Source organism: Chlamydotis macqueenii, chromosome 18 (genome assembly GCF_036417535.1).
Source record: "Chlamydotis macqueenii isolate bChlMac1 chromosome 18, bChlMac1.mat, whole genome shotgun sequence".
In the NCBI taxonomy this organism is placed as follows: domain Eukaryota; kingdom Metazoa; phylum Chordata; class Aves; order Otidiformes; family Otididae; genus Chlamydotis; species Chlamydotis macqueenii.
This window is the reverse complement of record NC_141573.1, coordinates 11337139-11353406: the sequence shown is the minus strand read 5'-3', so window position 1 is coordinate 11353406 and position 16268 is coordinate 11337139. Positions and strand designations below refer to the sequence as shown.

Genomic DNA, 16268 nt, shown 5'->3' with positions numbered 1-16268 from the left:
GTCTGAGCAATGAGTTCATTTTTCCTTGACCCATCTTTGCATCTTACTCAGTAATCTAGTAACAGGCAATGAAGAGCTGTATGTTGCTGTCTGAAGGAAGTGTAAAAACTTCAAGTGGATTGTTTCACATTCTTCTATTCGGTTTTGTCGGGATCCAAACAGGGGGTTCCTGTTGGCAGCAGGGCTGCCTCACAAAACACTGTGTCATAAATGTCACTCAAGAGCAATAGTAAGAAACTTCAGATCCTACTCATGGGGGGGGGGGTGTGTTTATTTGCTGATTTGAATATAGTCTGTTGCATCATTCCTCTTCTGGGAAGGAAATGCAAATAGAAGAGTATCGTCTCAATTTAACCACAGACCAATTAGCAAAATAAATTGAGGTAGAGTAGATGAGCTTTGAAGAACTTGAGATCTGAGAGGAGAGATTTATTCCTGTCTGCTGGACAGCTGTCAGTGATTATTCTCTGAGCATCACTGGCTTTCTGATCGCAGACTTGCTGATGGGCCGTTCTCTAACACCCCTCCTATAGCGGTCTTTCTGACTGCCGAGACTCATCTCAATCTTTCTGCTCCTCAGTGATGGAGTGTTCATACTCTGAATATCCGCCGAAGGGAACCATTTTCCTCATGTTTTGGTCTGTTTTTCCCTGAAGGACTGACCTTCAGAGTGGTTATTACATATGACCCAGGTGAAAATGTAAAGTGACGTCTTTCTGCCTCAACATTCTTTTCTATTTGTAGTAGATGTCAATTGTTTTTCACTAATATATATTTTATTTGGTCCCAGTGTCAAAAGGATTTTGGTATTGATATTTCGTCATTTCTAAAAAGAAAAAAAAAAAGGCAATCTCAGACCAGTCTGTACTGTCCTTTATGTGTTGCCAGACATGTTAAGATGACTCTGAATCTTGAAAAGACTCCCGCATGTCAGAAATGTTTGTGGTTCTCCCCCTCCTTTTGGAGGTTGGTTGAACACCTCATGACTTGCACAGGACTCAAACATAACCAGTCCAGCGCAGCATTTGTTTGCTTTTTTTTTCTAAATTATTTTAAAGTGCTTTTTGTTGTTGTTCAGATAATTTATATAGTGTTTTAGTTTTATTCATATCATCCAGTTTGGGAGAAAATAATCGATTAATTCTGCCACATACAAATTTCTGTAGACTGTTTTCTTTCTCTGGCTGAGAAATTGGCTTACTGTTCAAGTGTTCCCCTCCCCAAAAGAAGTTAATAGTGTGACTTTCTCACGTCTACCAAATCTTTAAATGCTTTGATTTATGTTTTGAAGATTATGCATAAACTTAAATAAGTTTCACAGAAAAAAAAAATGACAACCATTCAGAATATTTTGAGATTTATTAGGAACATAAGAAAATCTATTGGGCCAGACCTGAGGCTTATGTACTTCCTATCTTGTTTGTGTGTTCAGGAAAAAAAAGAGATTCACAAGCAGCTCCATCTTATGTCAGTGTTATAAATGCAATTCCAGGCAAGACCAATTCTTGCTAGGTTTTGTATAAATGGAGAAAAGAGGTGGTCCTTGTATTGCAGGACTTCTAACAGGCACGGAGAACTTAAAATTTGAAGTTGTTCAGGCTTTGGCTATGTAATTAATAATGCTAAATACTTTATATGGATATGAAAAATACTGCTGCTATCATAATATTCCTTACAGGATCTTTGTTGTGTTCTTGGAATTCAGAAAATTTTCTGTCTTATAGGAATCTTAAAATACCTGTTTATGGAAACATTCCAGGCCAGGTTGGCCGGGGCTGTGAGCAACCTGATCTGGTTGGAGATGTCCCTGCTCCTGGCAGGGGGGTTGGACTGGGTGGGCTTTAACAGCCCCTTCCCACCCAAACCATTCTGTGGTTCTGTGCAACATGAGGTTGTTCTCACTGTGCTTTTTTGCCTTGTTATATTATTTTGATAACATTTGTCTCTACTGAAAACAATTGCAATTTCTTAACCTTTGTGTAAGATTGTTTTCATACCTCATTATCTCAGTAACTCTCCTCTGAACTTTGCTTAGTTCTGTAGTTATCCTTTTGGACAGAGTAAGAAGTATTTCATAGAAGACAGACATAAAGAAAAATACGTCTCTGTTTTTCACTGTTCTTTTCTTTTTGGCTTTCTGTTGGCTGAGGGACTGGCATTGATTAAAAAAAAAAAACCAAACCAAACTGATTTTGATAGAAGCTTCATTTCTCTCCTCCTGAAGTGCCAAATCTGAATTAAAATGTCCTGTCATGAAAATAATATTTTAAAGTACATTTTTTTTTCTTATTGATGCTCACAAGTTTACACCTGGTATTGGTTTTAATTTGCCTTTGGCTATCTGTTTTATTTAGCTTATTCACATTTCTATAATTCCTGTTGGGTTTTGATTAATGTAAATCATTTTATCATGTACTCATTTGCCTACCCTATCTTACGCTCTCCACTCCCACACGTTTGCTTTTTTCTGCTAGCCAAGCTGCAAGTTCTATTACTGTTTTTGTAGAACTTGCATCTGCCATGTATGATAGTGGTACCACTGCAGTTACCTCCTTCAGATGCCTGAAACATCTCTTCCAGATAAGCTGGACCTTGGCAGCTTCGTCTGCTGCTTTTTTTTTTTTTTCCCCCCAAGATTTAGTTTGTTTATGATACTGTATCATAAAGGTATGTGATGTGGGAATGCTAAAAGGAGACTGAAAAACAATTCAGTTAAAAAATTAAGGAAGAGTAAAAATTATTCTGTCATGGTGAATAGATTTGATGTATTCTGGTGGGCTGGAAGGTTATGTCTTTGTATTCAAATACGTACAGCTGTGTTTGCATAGAAAATCAAAGAATCACAGAATGGTTTGGGTGGGAAGGGACCATTAAAGCCCACCCAGCCCAACCCCCTGCCAGGAGCAGGGACATCTCCAACCAGATCAGGTTGCTCAGAGCCCCGGCCAACCTGGCCTGGAACGTTTCCAGGGATGGGGCATCCACCGCCTCTCTGGGCAGCCTGGGCCAGTGCTCCACCACACATTTTTTCCTAATATCTAATCTGAATCTGCCTCCTTGCACTTTTAAACCATTCCCCCTTGTCTTACAGCAAAATATTCTAAACAGTGTGAGCTTTCAAAGAATTAAAAAGCCACAGATTTGCTTTCCACAGGGATGTTGCAGGACTGACCTGTTTTGACAGAAAAAAAAATGAAAAAGTTGTCATTTTGGTCCCAGGTATGTTTTAACAGGTGCTTCTAACTGTTTATTTAAAAGAATTATACATATCTTGATCAAGCAAAGAGATAGGATGAACATACAATGGAAAAATTGGCAAATTAACTTGAAGAATTATCTTCAACTTGTGCTTAAATGGGGTCATAACTAATAGCAGTACCTAATGATTAAACACAGTGTTGCAACTGGTAAGGTTCAGTTTTAGTGATTATGCTTCAAGACTTCACAGTGGTCGAACTTTGTTGTTTAGAAATGGGTAACAAAGCATTAAAAATGCTTTTGATTCACCGCGTCCAACGTTCTCTAAGGCGTTAGAATTTTGAAGATAGAAGCGAGACGATTAATGAGCTATTCATTAATCAGGAGACGCTGGGGCGGGGCCGGGAGCGCGGGCTCGCAGTGTTTACAAACAGGCGTCACCGGCAAGCGGGGCTCCGCTCCGCCCGCGGCCCCGGGCAGCCTGGCTGCGGCCCCGGGCAGAGCCCCCCGCGCCGAGCGCCTCCGGCCTGGCCGCCGCCTCGGAGCGGGCCGCCGCCATCCGCCCTGGGGAGCGCGGGGCACGCCGGGTAGAAGGGCGGGAAGCGCGCGGCGGGCTGAGGGAGCGCGGGTTTCCTGTCAGGCCGGCACCTGCCCCGCGCCTCCTGGCAGCGTTTTCACCGGTAAAACCGGCTGCCCCAGCGAGCAGCTGGGTGGTTTTGACTCGTACAGCACTGATTTCCTGTCCCTCCGAGGTCAACAGTACGCTAACAAGTGGCTGGTCGAGGCTAAATAGCTTCTTTTGCCCTCCTCCCCATTCCTCCTCCAAAAAAAGTGTGTTCATCTGGATGTCTTAGGCATTTTTAAAGTCTTTGCTTTCCAGTCTTTATTACTTAAAGATATCTGAAAGACATCCTTAAAGGGAAGAAAAAAAAAAGCCTGTAAAAATAACTTTTTTTGAGGTATAGCTCTTTATTTTCTTCTATTAATGTCACTTCAGGGACTGGCTGAACATGTAATGAAGGAGCTTCACACCCTTCCGATCACTCGCTATTTTTAATATTTTGCCGTAATTACATGATGCTTTTTAAACACTGTCCCCTTGACCAAACTGCATTTGTGAGAAAATGACTGAATCACAGCATGAGTCCCACTAAGTTTTACCCACGTTAAATTTAAGCATGTGAAGAGCTTCCAGTATGGTTATCAGGATTACTTAAAAATGTGGTTGTGTATGACAGTGGTTTTGAGGCTGTGTGAGGGAGGAAGTTGTTGCTGCTTGCAAGGGGTTTCTTGCCTAGTAAATAGAAAAAAAAAAAAAAGTGTGCTTGTCAGGTGCGAAGATATCAATATGTGAAATCTTCATTTGGTTATGCAGGTTTTGGTATTTGAAGTGCTTATCTTGTTAAATCGCATATGAATGTTACTGAGAAGTGGTTTTGCAAATTCACTTTGTAGGTTTTTGCTTAACAAAAATAAAATCTCAATGGAAGCTTGTGACACTTGCTGTAATAAAAAGATTATGGATAGTTCCTAATGCTTTTTAAAAGCTGTTTGATGCTGGTTGTGTCCAAGTAAGCAATCAGGGTCACTTAATCTACTTGATAATTCATCAAGTTCCTCTAGCAGTATTCCCTGCTTTTGGATCTGTGAAAATGTGCGTCTTGAGAAGGCTGCTTCACCACTTCATAGCCCTCAGTGCAGAGCACATATATCTAATAAGAAAACTGAAGAAAGAAAACTCGATTATATGATAGTTTACTAGCCACAAGCACAAGCAAACTGTAAATGAACACCCTTGTGTTGCTACAGCATGAGCTTCAAGAAAAAAAGAACACACCTAAAAATATGTAGTCATTTAAGGAAAGTTTGGTCAAGTAAAATAGTTCTAATGGATGAGACCTTACATGGTATTTATACATTTCTGTTAAACTTAGGTGAGATTGTTTTAAGGTTAGATGATGCGGATAAGGTCTGCTGATTGCTAATTTCTGTGATGCGATCAGGTGCTGCTGGTGTAATTCAATGTGGACTGGATAACATGGGGCTACTTAGCACCAGGGGCCAGAGATGGAGAAGTGCAGTGAGTGCTTTGAGACCTTGTTTCGTTTCAGTGGCGATCGCAGCCACTCGGTGCCTCAGATTAAACGCTGAACGGTAACTTGGAGCTGTAGTTCTGTCCTGAATTGTTAAGGTGGACGCAAAGCAGACAGAGGAAAAGAATGTCTTTTGTTTACCCTCAACTGGCAGGGAGAAAAATGCATGGAATAGTACATATGTCCAACATCAGGGCCAGGTTATGTTCAGGGAGTAGATTTCTGGGGAACCCAGACACCCAGAAGAGCAGTGGAGAATTCTGTGCAAGCACAAGTTGTTCCACCACATCTCGCTGCTGTTCCCTGCTTCAGACAACAGAGAACAGAACTGCAAGTGGGCAGGTTGGAATGACCTTCAGGTGTGCAATTTGGTCACAAAGAAAATGACTAAATCTGCACCAATTTAGAAAAACATAGGCAGAAAGATCTCAGCTGTCCTCTAAAAATGAATATAGTTTCTGACAATGGGATTTGTTGTTTGCTCTACGGTCTTGGTAATACAGAAGTAAACCCACTTTCTGCTGGTGTTCAGTCACTTTTCTAGAGTAGCGTACTGATCATCGGGTGCTTGGAAAGTGATTTCAGTGTGTGTTACAAAACTCTGTTCAGCATTTTATGTCACTAGACATGTTCTCCGTGCTGTTTCGTTACGAAAGGAACAGGAAGGTGTATCAGCTTTGTGAATTTAGTACTGGATGTAATTAATAAATTAATACAAATTAACAAAGTTGTGATTCCCATAATGGAAAACATTAAAGTAGAGTTAATGCCTTTAACTTTTGCGAACTGAGCAACCATAAGAGTGGTGGAAAGTGCTGCTGACCTGATGGGAATTCACCTGGCTGCTCTCCCAAGCTGCCTGTTTTCTCTCTCCCTGGGGGTGTGGGGGTGCGTTAGGAGATGGAAATCCATTGGTACTTTGCAGCCGGCATACCCCTCAGGATCCCTAGCCGATCGTTAGCAAAGCAGGCACAACATTTCTGTAGTCGCAGCAGAGCCAACGGATAAAGAAAAAGCTGAGAATCAGGGAGTCATAACTGGCTCTCTGATGCTCCACATTTTCTGTGCCAAACATATGTTGGTACAGAAGAAAGTCTGATTCTAAATACCAAAGTGTGGGCAAGATTTAACTTAAGTTTTCTGTAAAAGAAAGCAAAGCTCTAAACCGTTGCTATATTTTACTGCATCTGATGTGCGTATGTGATCATATAAGTGGACTTAACCAGTATGGAACTGTGTGGTAGCTGCTTATAACCAGTGCTGAATCAATCCTGAGAGAGAAAATAAGGTTTGCTGTAACTTTGCAGGTAGCAGGCACTGTGTTCTGTTCCTAAGCATACATAAAATATTTCTACAGTTAAAGATCTGTTGACTCAAGTGTACAAAAGCAGACGTTTGAATTTCAAATTTAGTACTAGATATTTGTTAGCAAGTTGATTGGTTTTGTCTGGACTATAAGAATGTTCAATTCCTGCAGAGGATGTGTGCACCACTGAAGAAATTATTTAAATATCTTTGGAATCAATACATAACAGTGAACTTCACTACTGTAAAAAGCCCAAACAACAACAACAAAAACCCTTTAAACAAAAACTGCTTGAAAATATGGTAAGGCTATCTGGGCTGCTACAGTGAAGTGTTTGCAGTGTTTATATTTGTATACAGACATAAATATGTTTTAGCACCCTCTTCGCAATTTATAGCCAAAAGTGTTTCTTAATTGTTTACTTCTCAATTCTGACAGAGTGCCTGGTCCGGGTAACAGCTAGAGGGGAGCATGCAAACACCTTTGGAAGATTTTGATTAGGTAAAACATTTTCATTGCAGATGCTGTATTTGACAAACTGAGCACAATTAATGTCGTCTTTTGGTGGGCTGTAATATTTTAAAGTCAAAATCACTGGCGTGGATTCTTGACCAGTTTTTCCTGTGGTCTTGCCTGTGACATTGTCTCCCCGTGTCTGTGACCCTCGGGGAGCAGTGACACTGCTCCAGCAGTTGGGTGCCCGGTTCTGTTTTGTCCTGGCAGACTGTTTGGTTACTTTTTTGTGCCTGGTGCCTGTGGGAGAACTGGGACTGAGCGGAGTGAGGTGCGCGCACAAATACACAGCCTGACTTACCTGAAACTTTCACATTTAAAGCAGTGTACTTGTTTTACATGGATGTTAAAACACAGGGCGTTTCAACCTCACCCTTAAAAGGCCGTCAGATGTGTAGGATGTATCAAACCTCTTTTTTTTTTCTCCTTTTTTTTTTTTTCCCTGTGTGCTCTTTTGAGGCTAAATTTTAGGAGTTACAAAGTATTTTCCAGGTGGTAGGCCACCCTCTACCACTGCTCGGGTACCTGTATTTATTTTATTATTGATTATTCCCCCCTTTCTCCCCGGACGCTGAGGGCCGTTTCTGAAAGCGTTGCTCGCATGTGCGGTGCGCTGTCCGCCGGGTGACAAACACGGACGCGGGCTGCGGGGCCGCGAGGAGCGGGCCGCGGCAGCCCGGCCTCCCGCAGGTGCCAAAGGCCCAGGGCCCCGCCGCCGCCCCGGCCCCGGGGAGCGAAGGGGCTACGGGGAGGAAGATGGCAGGCGGGCCAGCCCCGCCGGGCTGAGCGAGCACGCTGCGCGCCGCCCTGCCCGGCCTCCCCTCCCTCCCTGCCGGCCGGGGAGGGGCTGCCCCGCCGCTCCCTCGGGCCGCCAGCGCCGCGGCAGGGCCGGGGGCTCGGCGCAGCCCTTCTCCCGCCGCCGAGAGGGGGACGAGGGTCGCTCCGCTCCCCCGCTCGCGGATCTGCTCCGTGTTTTCCGGGCTTTTCCCGTGTTCTCGGGCCCCGACACTCGAACGTGCTGCGCGGCGCTGGCCTCGGCGCCGCTCGCCATTGGCCGCGCCGCCATAGCCCCATGGGCGTGCGGGCCGCGCATTGGCCCGGCGCCGCCGTCCATCAGCCAGCGGCGGACTGCGTCAGGTTGGGTTGAGCGGCGTCCCCTTCCCTGCCTGTGTCTGGCGGCGGCTGCGGCTGCGGGGCCGGTGCGGGCGGAGGGGCGCAGCGGAGGGCGGCCCGCTCCCTCGCTCGCTAAGATGGCGGCGGCGGCAGCGGCGGCCGTGGCGCGGCTGGAGGGCCGGGAGTTCGAGTACCTCATGAAGAAGCGGTCGGTGACCATCGGCCGCAACTCGTCGCAGGGCTCGGTGGACGTGAGCATGGGCCACTCCAGCTTCATCTCCCGGCGCCACCTGGAGATCTTCACCGCTGCTCCCCCGCCGCCGCCGCCGGCTGGCGCGGACGGGCCGCCGCCTCCGCCTCAGGGGGACTCCGCAGCTGCCACCGGCGGCGGCGGAGGGGACTTCTACCTGCGCTGCCTCGGCAAGAACGGCGTCTTCGTGGACGGCGTGTTCCAGAGGCGGGGGGCGCCGCCGCTGCAGCTGCCCCGAGTGTGAGTAAAGCCGGGGCCGGGCCTGCCATCCTCTCCCTCGCACCGGGGCCCGCCGGGCCCGTGCCCGTGCCCATCCGCCGGCGCCTTGCCGCGCCGGGCTGCCTCGTCCTTCCCCAGGAGGACTGGCTGTCGCGGCGGGGGTGGTGCCGCTGCTCGTCCGCGCCGGTTGTCCCCGTTTACCGGCACATGGTGCGTGACAGGCGGGGAACCGACCCCGGCCTGGCGACACAGGCGAGCGGAGCCCTAGGCCTCCTTCCCCGCCGCTCGGCACCACCCCGGCACCGGCGCCTCCGCCTGCTGCCCTCGGCCGTGTCCTTCCTCCGGTGGCCCGGGCCCCGCCGGCACATCCACCTCCCGCTCCAGTCCCTCCGGCAGCCGGTGGCACAGGTGGGAGGCGTGAGACCCCGGCAGCGCCGGGGCTGACGGTTGACAAATGGTGACCTTCCTGCCGTGCAGTGTCTTGCACATAGCAGTATCTGTTGTGAGTTTGGGAGCAAATCCGTCTGCAGCAGTGCTTGGAGGTATTGTAATTAGCAAATAGAACTGGATACACCCTTGAGTGTTGTTTACGTGCTTCAAAGGAAGCCAGTCAAGTGGTTATCCACGTATCTGGGATTTCTGAACTTAAGATCAGTGCTGAGTAAATCCTGTAACACCCTTGGTGCTTTTGCAGAACGTAGGAGAATTGTTCTGTGCGTGCGATTTTGTGGTAGTTTCTGCCTCTTTGCCTAACTGTAACGTGGTTTTTTTTTTTTTTTTTGTGGGTAAGCTGAATCATCCACGTGAAGTACTTCTGCTCGTCTTAGTGTTTTCAAGTGTGTTTCCTTAAGTGACAACAAATGTATTAAGAGTTTCTAAGTGGTAATACATTCCTTTACCATTACCAAACAGTAACTGTCTTTGCAAAATCATTTTCTGGGCAAGTATGTGAGGCCTACCTACTGTGTTTAAGGATATGTTGGACTGTAAATAAATAATCTGTTTTCAGGAGTCACCTGTAGGAAAAGTGAAAGTGTTTTGCTTTAGTATATTTTAGCTGTCTTGACTAAGACATACCTCAGAGGTTACGAGTGTTTTACCTTTATAAAGCACGTTAGTGCCATTAGTGACACAGTTTTAATGCCTTACAAGCTTTTAAACTGCATTTAGGACGTTGATGGTGTATATTTTCCACTTTGACGTCTCAATGTTAGTTTTCCCACCTGGTTCCTCTGTGAAAATCAAATTGTCTTACCTTTCTGCTTTCTAGGAAATGCTCATTCTGAAAGGGTTTAACAGTGCCAGTATGTGTAGAGTTGTATAATCATGACTACAGTTGGATGACTTGTTTGACCTTTAACTGTAATTTCTATTTTTGCTTTCTGCTTTTTAATATTAATAATCATTTGGCAAGTGGTTAATCTGTATTTTAATCTAACACATTTATGAAATATACATCAAATACTTTTTTTTCTCTGTAAACAGAGTTTGATGTAATACACTAATTGCAGGCAAGTCATTGTGCATTACATATGTTGATTGCTAGAATTAGTTTGAGTAATTTAGTCAGTAGCATTCTGTTATAATGCTTAAAACCTCAGGAAGAAAAAAGAAAGTACTGCTTCTTCATGCTGTCCATGTAATTATTGACTTGTAGTTTATTTTAGTTCTTTCTATCAATGTCACTTTTTAAGTGGAAAGAAAATTCTGAAGGATTTTTTTTGTGTGTCACTTTTTGTTGAACGATGATGAAAACTTCTTCACGAGTGTATGTGGGTGGTGTTAACAGAAACTAGCATTTGCTTGAAACTGTATTCAGTGATTACACCATTTCTTAGACTGCAGGCTAGTAGCCTTCAGTTTCAAGATCTGTAAGCTGGTTGAAGTAGTTATCTCCTGGTTACAAAATATAGGTGTGATCTGCCGTCAAGCCTTGTAAATAAAAGGTGGCATACCTTCAGTCCTGGCAGGAGACAATGGAGCAGTGTGTACACTGGGTGAGCTAGGATTTCTTTAGTCAACAGGCAGAGGGATGAGTTTTATCATGAAGGGCAGGCAAAATCTACAGGGTCATAGTTAAACTGGTGATTAAGATCAAATGCTGCTTTATTGCTTTTAAAAAAATCTGTTTATAAAAGGGAAGTCTTCCTGGAGTTGTACAGGCAGATAGTAGTTTCATTCTCTGGCAGGCCTTTTTTAAATTTTTTTTTTAAACGCAGGAGTCTTCACAGAAATTCAAAGCAGGCGTTATCTGCTTGTAGCAAGTCATTACTGTGAATTACTGATGACTAATATTGTTTGTAGCCATGTTCTTGAGTTTCATTGTAGATTTAACTGGTGACACTGAAGATGATCTCCCGGATTTTAAGAATAAAACTTAGTTACTTCAGTATGATGTAAACATTAATTAACAGTTGAAAGATGACTGGAAAGAAAGTAGTTTTGGTGTGAGTTCAGCAATGATGATTGCTAACCTCCAGCTCAAGTAATCACTAGATCTATTTTTGTTGTTGTTGTTTAATCCTACAGTGTTGCCAGTAATATGGTTTGCCTATGACTACGCAATCATTTAACTTTTTTTTTTTAGTGGCAAATGAAGTTAAAAAAAAAAAATCAGAACGGCCTGTTCCTTCTGTTGGTTTTTAAATGGTCTTGGAAACCTAGAATGGAGAGTCCTTCTCTGTTTTTTTCTAATTAGTAGTGAACTTATGAATGACTCCAAGTAAAACATTGTTACAGACTTGAAATGTCTTAGTTATTTAATTGTCACTAATAGTTCTATGTAATTCCAGTGTCCTTGGCCTTTTTTTTTTTTTTTTTTTTTTTGTTTCAGCACAGTATTTAGATGTGATTGCATTCATAATGTTACTGAACTTCCTGTTTTTGGAAGAGAGAAACAGAAATACAACGTTGTAGTCTCCAGCAAAACACACATCTTAAACATCTGGAGAAATTAAATTATTAATGTTAGAATATGCTTTTACCTGTTATAAAGACCTCTTTCTCCTACACATATAAATGCCGTGAAGCACAAAATTACTGTGCATTAAGATAACTGTGGCCACTATTTTTAATGCTGCTCTGGAAGCTTTGCTCACAATTCCAATGTTTAAGCTATCAAGCAAGAGGTAACAGCAGTGGGAAGTGTGGTTTTGTTTTTCCAATTCTTGACAGACTCACGTACGTACTTGTGTAGATATAAAGCAGCTGTCATCTTGTTAGGTGAATAAAATGGGGGCTGGGGAAAATAGCAATCCTGTTGTTCATGTCCAGTAGGTAGCTCTCCTGTCAGGGTCATAGCAGAGGCGTGGGATGAAAGAGGTTTTAGTCTCCTGTTAAGCGCACCCAAATCAAAGCGGTTCAGTTAGTCTGTCACAACTACCTTTAAGGTGCATGGACTAGCATTCTCCAGTTCAGAAAATTCATGGTTTTTAACTGGTTTCATTTGATGCTTGTCAAATTTCCCCCAACTTCAGTGAAAGTGTTGTTAGGATATATTGCTAGGTAAATAGTAGCATGAATATTTGACTTTTGAGGTACTTGGCTTAAAAAATACCTTTTGTGCTGGGCACAGCAGCAGTTGTTGACAGAGCTCTTGTGTACGGCTTTTGGCGAGGCAGGATTCCAGCCAGATATAACTGATACAGCTGGAAAAAATCAGACTGACTTCTGGGTACAGCTTAGCTCTCAAGAAGTTTTGTTTTGTTTTGTTTTTATTTTGGGGTTTCTTGGATGTGCTTTGTTCATTAGCATTTGAATTCATTAAGATCCTGACATCTTGGGCTTGACTGTTCCAAGACAATATCTTGTTCATTTTGACAAAACCATGTAGTTTGTATTTTAGTAATTAGTTTTGGTTTAGTGGAAGTAGATTTGTGAATTGTAAACAAGATACCGTTAACGTAAGAACAGCATTGCTAAGTCAGAGCAAAGATGCATCTAGTCCATTGCCTACCTCCAGGAGTAGTGAGTAATCCATGCCATAGAAATGGATAAAGGCAAATGGTTATGTTTCCCTTGTTTTTTCTTTTGGATCTCAAAGTCAGAGTAGATTTATTTTTTTGAGTTAAAATCATTTACTGTTTGCATTTTTTTCTCTCTCTTTTTTTTTTTTTAATATCCCTGTAGAAGTCTTGTATCCACAACATCCTTGGGTAGTGAGTTCCCAAACCTAATTGGGGCCATGTTGTGAAAAATATCTCTTTTTGCTGAGTTTTTTGAACTTGACACCTGGTAGTTTCATTTGGTGTAACTTGTTAGCTCTTTTTTAATAAGAGACAGTAAATAATTCTCCCATTCCGTCATTCATTTTGTAGACTTCTTCACATTACTAAGTGTAGGAGCTCTTAGAGTAAACGGTGTCGAGTATATTTCACTTCACCTTAACATCTAACTAATCCTAAGTCAAGCCTATATGGCTGCCAGCTAAAAATCTGTTTATGTTCTCGTGTTTTTCCTAGTATGCAGAGGGCTGAATCAATATTTTTAGTTTGGTCTTGTGGTGTGGATCTACAGAGTGGGGTTATACTGCCTTTTAAGTAGTAGAAGCTTTCCTGCTGATGAAAGCCAGTGGATCCTGAACGAGGATCAAATATATCTATTCACTGAGTAAATTCCTTGGAAAAGTTTGTGTTCAGCATTATCTCTACCAACAGATTGTAGAGAACCTCTAAGGTATGAGTGCACTTTTTCCTATCATCTTATTGCAGTTACTTAAGTGATGTGCGAAGATGTGATTGCTGTATGAGTTAGAGCTGTGGCTGCACGCGTGCTCAGTGAAAACTTCTCACTGGAAACGTCTCAGGTTTGGCTTAACGGTTGAGGTGAAGGGATCACAACATCTACTTTAGGTAGTGTTACTTGCTAGCTTAGGAAGAATATTCTTTGCTTGTTTTTGGCATACGGATTATGTTTTTAAAATGTTCTTGATGAATATAAGTGTTAGATACTTCAAGAAGGCATATATTTGTAAGTACAGATTAATACCTCGGCCGGATTGGCACCTGCTTTTTCCCTTTCTTGACAACAGTTTGGATAGATACAGCTGCTTGTGAGGAAGACAGCTGGCTGAAATGTTTTTGAGACCTTATGACTGATTTGTGTTTAGAGGAGTATTTTGAAGTTACATACTGTTTGTATTAAAACTATGAATTACTTACAAATTATGTCTAAGCATAATGGTAAGAAATGTTGGACTTGGCTGTGACTTATGAATCAGACTCCAGAAACTTTTATTTACTTTCTTTAGCAGACACCGTGTCCCATGCCGTAATGACTAATCAAGTTAACTGGGCAATGTTTATAGGTGTTTTTTGGCTCTTTTAAAGTAGGAGTTGAAATGTTGAGCTCGGTAGCAGTAGTGTTCTCACATAAGCAGATCTGATTGAAAAGGAACGTGGGAGGAAGAAGGTAGGGCACATATTATTTGAAATGAAAATAGAGAGATGAGCGTGAAGTTTCTATAGTCATAATTGGTATTACAGTTCTTTCTGTCATCTTTTTTTTTTTTCATATTTCCCTCTCAACTGCACACACCTTATGAGTGAATTTTCTTTTTACTGAAGCAGCACTGCAAATTGTTGTACACCAAATGGGTAGCTGAGTTTTATATTTGGATTAATTTGCACTTACCTTGCTTTTTCTATTGGTATGATTGATATGTATATGAAACTTCCTTAGCTGGTTTTACAGCTGTACTGATCTTACAAATGTTCTTACGTCTGTATTTAGCTATAGGAGTAAGTATATTCTTTATATAGTTATGTGAAATACTATAAACTGGGAAATAATCTTAAAAATAGATGATTTCTTTATCCGCTGTTAAGTTGCAGTTCTATGACAGAAGCAGCATTAGTGTTGTTTTGGTTTAAAGGTGCAAAGTCGGTATTAAAACTGAATGTTCCAAGAATCCATAGTTGAAAGAGAGTTGAGATTCTTACCTTCAGTTACAGTAATGAGGTGAGAGATAGGTAAATTAAATCGTTCTTTGCTTTGCATTGATTAAATCAAAATACAGTACTGATCTTGAGTTGTGAAATGCACTGTGTTTGAGTAGGAACAGACAACTTTTGCTATCAGATAAGTGTAAGTTAAATAAGTTAGTGAAGAAGATAAGGTAATCTTTCACCTTTGCTTTTCAAAATAAATGTGTATGATTAATTTGCTTATAATTAGAAAATGACATTGTCTTGTAACTATAGTCCTTCATGAAGGTAGGTCTCTTTTAGAGAGTAGTTCTGCTGCTGTTGGTTTGGTGTTTTGTGGTTTGTGTTTTTTTTTTTTTTTTTAGCATGTGTAATTCTCCTGCACAAAGCAGAATATTTTTTCACAGTCATACTTAAGCTATTGAAAATAAGGTGATTGTGCATCTGATTTACTGTATTTTTCAGTAAATACAGCAGTGCCTTCAAGAGCCATTAACTTATGTAAATGATGTAAATCACTGGAGAAAAAAATATATTTTCAAAGAAAATAATGAATTTATCATGTTGTAGTGTGAGGCCATCTCTTTTTCAGCCTGTGAGGAGGTTTCACAACAGTCTTGTGTTTACTAGTTAGCTGATGTATTTCATGGAACTTCATACTGAAACATTGGGAAGGTGGTGGTTTTATCTACCGTCTTGCTTGTTTTCATCATAAAAAGTTGATGTGTAGTGACATTTGTTTCCTGTGACTTCCTGCCTTTAAGGAGTTTTTTGACCTAGATAAAGCAGTCGGAGGGGAGGAACCATATTTATTCTGCAGCTATTCCACATTGGATGGCATAGCAAATAAACATTATAATCTTCGGTTAAGTTTTTACCACTACTGTTCTATCACTGAAGGGTGATATGATCTTTGTAATTTTATACTCCATCATCTCTATAGGGCTGAAGGAGGTCTGTATATGATTGGAGTCTTTGTTTCTTTGCATTTGTTTGTGTGGTTCTGCTGCAGCTACTGCATGTGCTTCTGTGCTGTTCTGTCCTTCTCGTTAGTACTGCGAATCAGAAACTTTCACAAAGCATCATCTTCCTGTATGCTGTAAAGCTGAATATTTGTGGGAGCAAATTTTTCAATATTCAGAATTTCAGAATGTCTTAGTGAATATTTATATGAACACATATCCTTTTGGTTTGACTGTGTGCACCAAATAAAATGAAAAGCATCAGCAGGTTGACAAACAGTTATCTCTGTGCTAAACTGTAAACGTTCCTGTTGACTTCAGCAACAGCTCATGCGGATGAAGATGCATATGGAATCGAGCATTTGTAGAATCGGAGCTGTAAAGTAAGAAAGCCAGAGACCTGTAATTGTTATAGCTTTATGAAGTGTAACAAAATCAGCATAAAGTTGACTGGAATTAATTTTAATTCAGTGATAATTTAAGGTTTTACATTAAGAATTATGGAAGGGACCTCCAGCCAGACTCCTGCTGAAAGCAGAAATGGCTTCAACGTTAGATTGAACTGCACAGCACCTTGTCCATTTGAAGTCTGAGTATCTCCAGGGATGGAGAAGTGTTAATTGTAAAATGCGTCATAAAACTATAACCCCATATTAGAAAAAAATATTATCTGCACTTCTAGTAGCAGAA

General features: G+C 42.0%; 1 protein-coding gene across 1 annotated transcript in view; it reads left to right on the top strand.

The window, feature by feature from the left end:
• The first annotated feature begins 7696 nt into the window (after positions 1–7696).
• The window catches only part of FOXK2 (forkhead box K2), a 46552-nt gene continuing 37980 nt past the window's right edge, over positions 7697–16268 (top strand). The window contains exon 1 of the mRNA XM_086762209.1: positions 7697–8713. Coding sequence (XP_086618335.1) covers positions 8361–8713 — 353 coding nt within the window. The 5' untranslated portion in view covers positions 7697–8360. The remainder of the gene's footprint in view (positions 8714–16268) is intronic.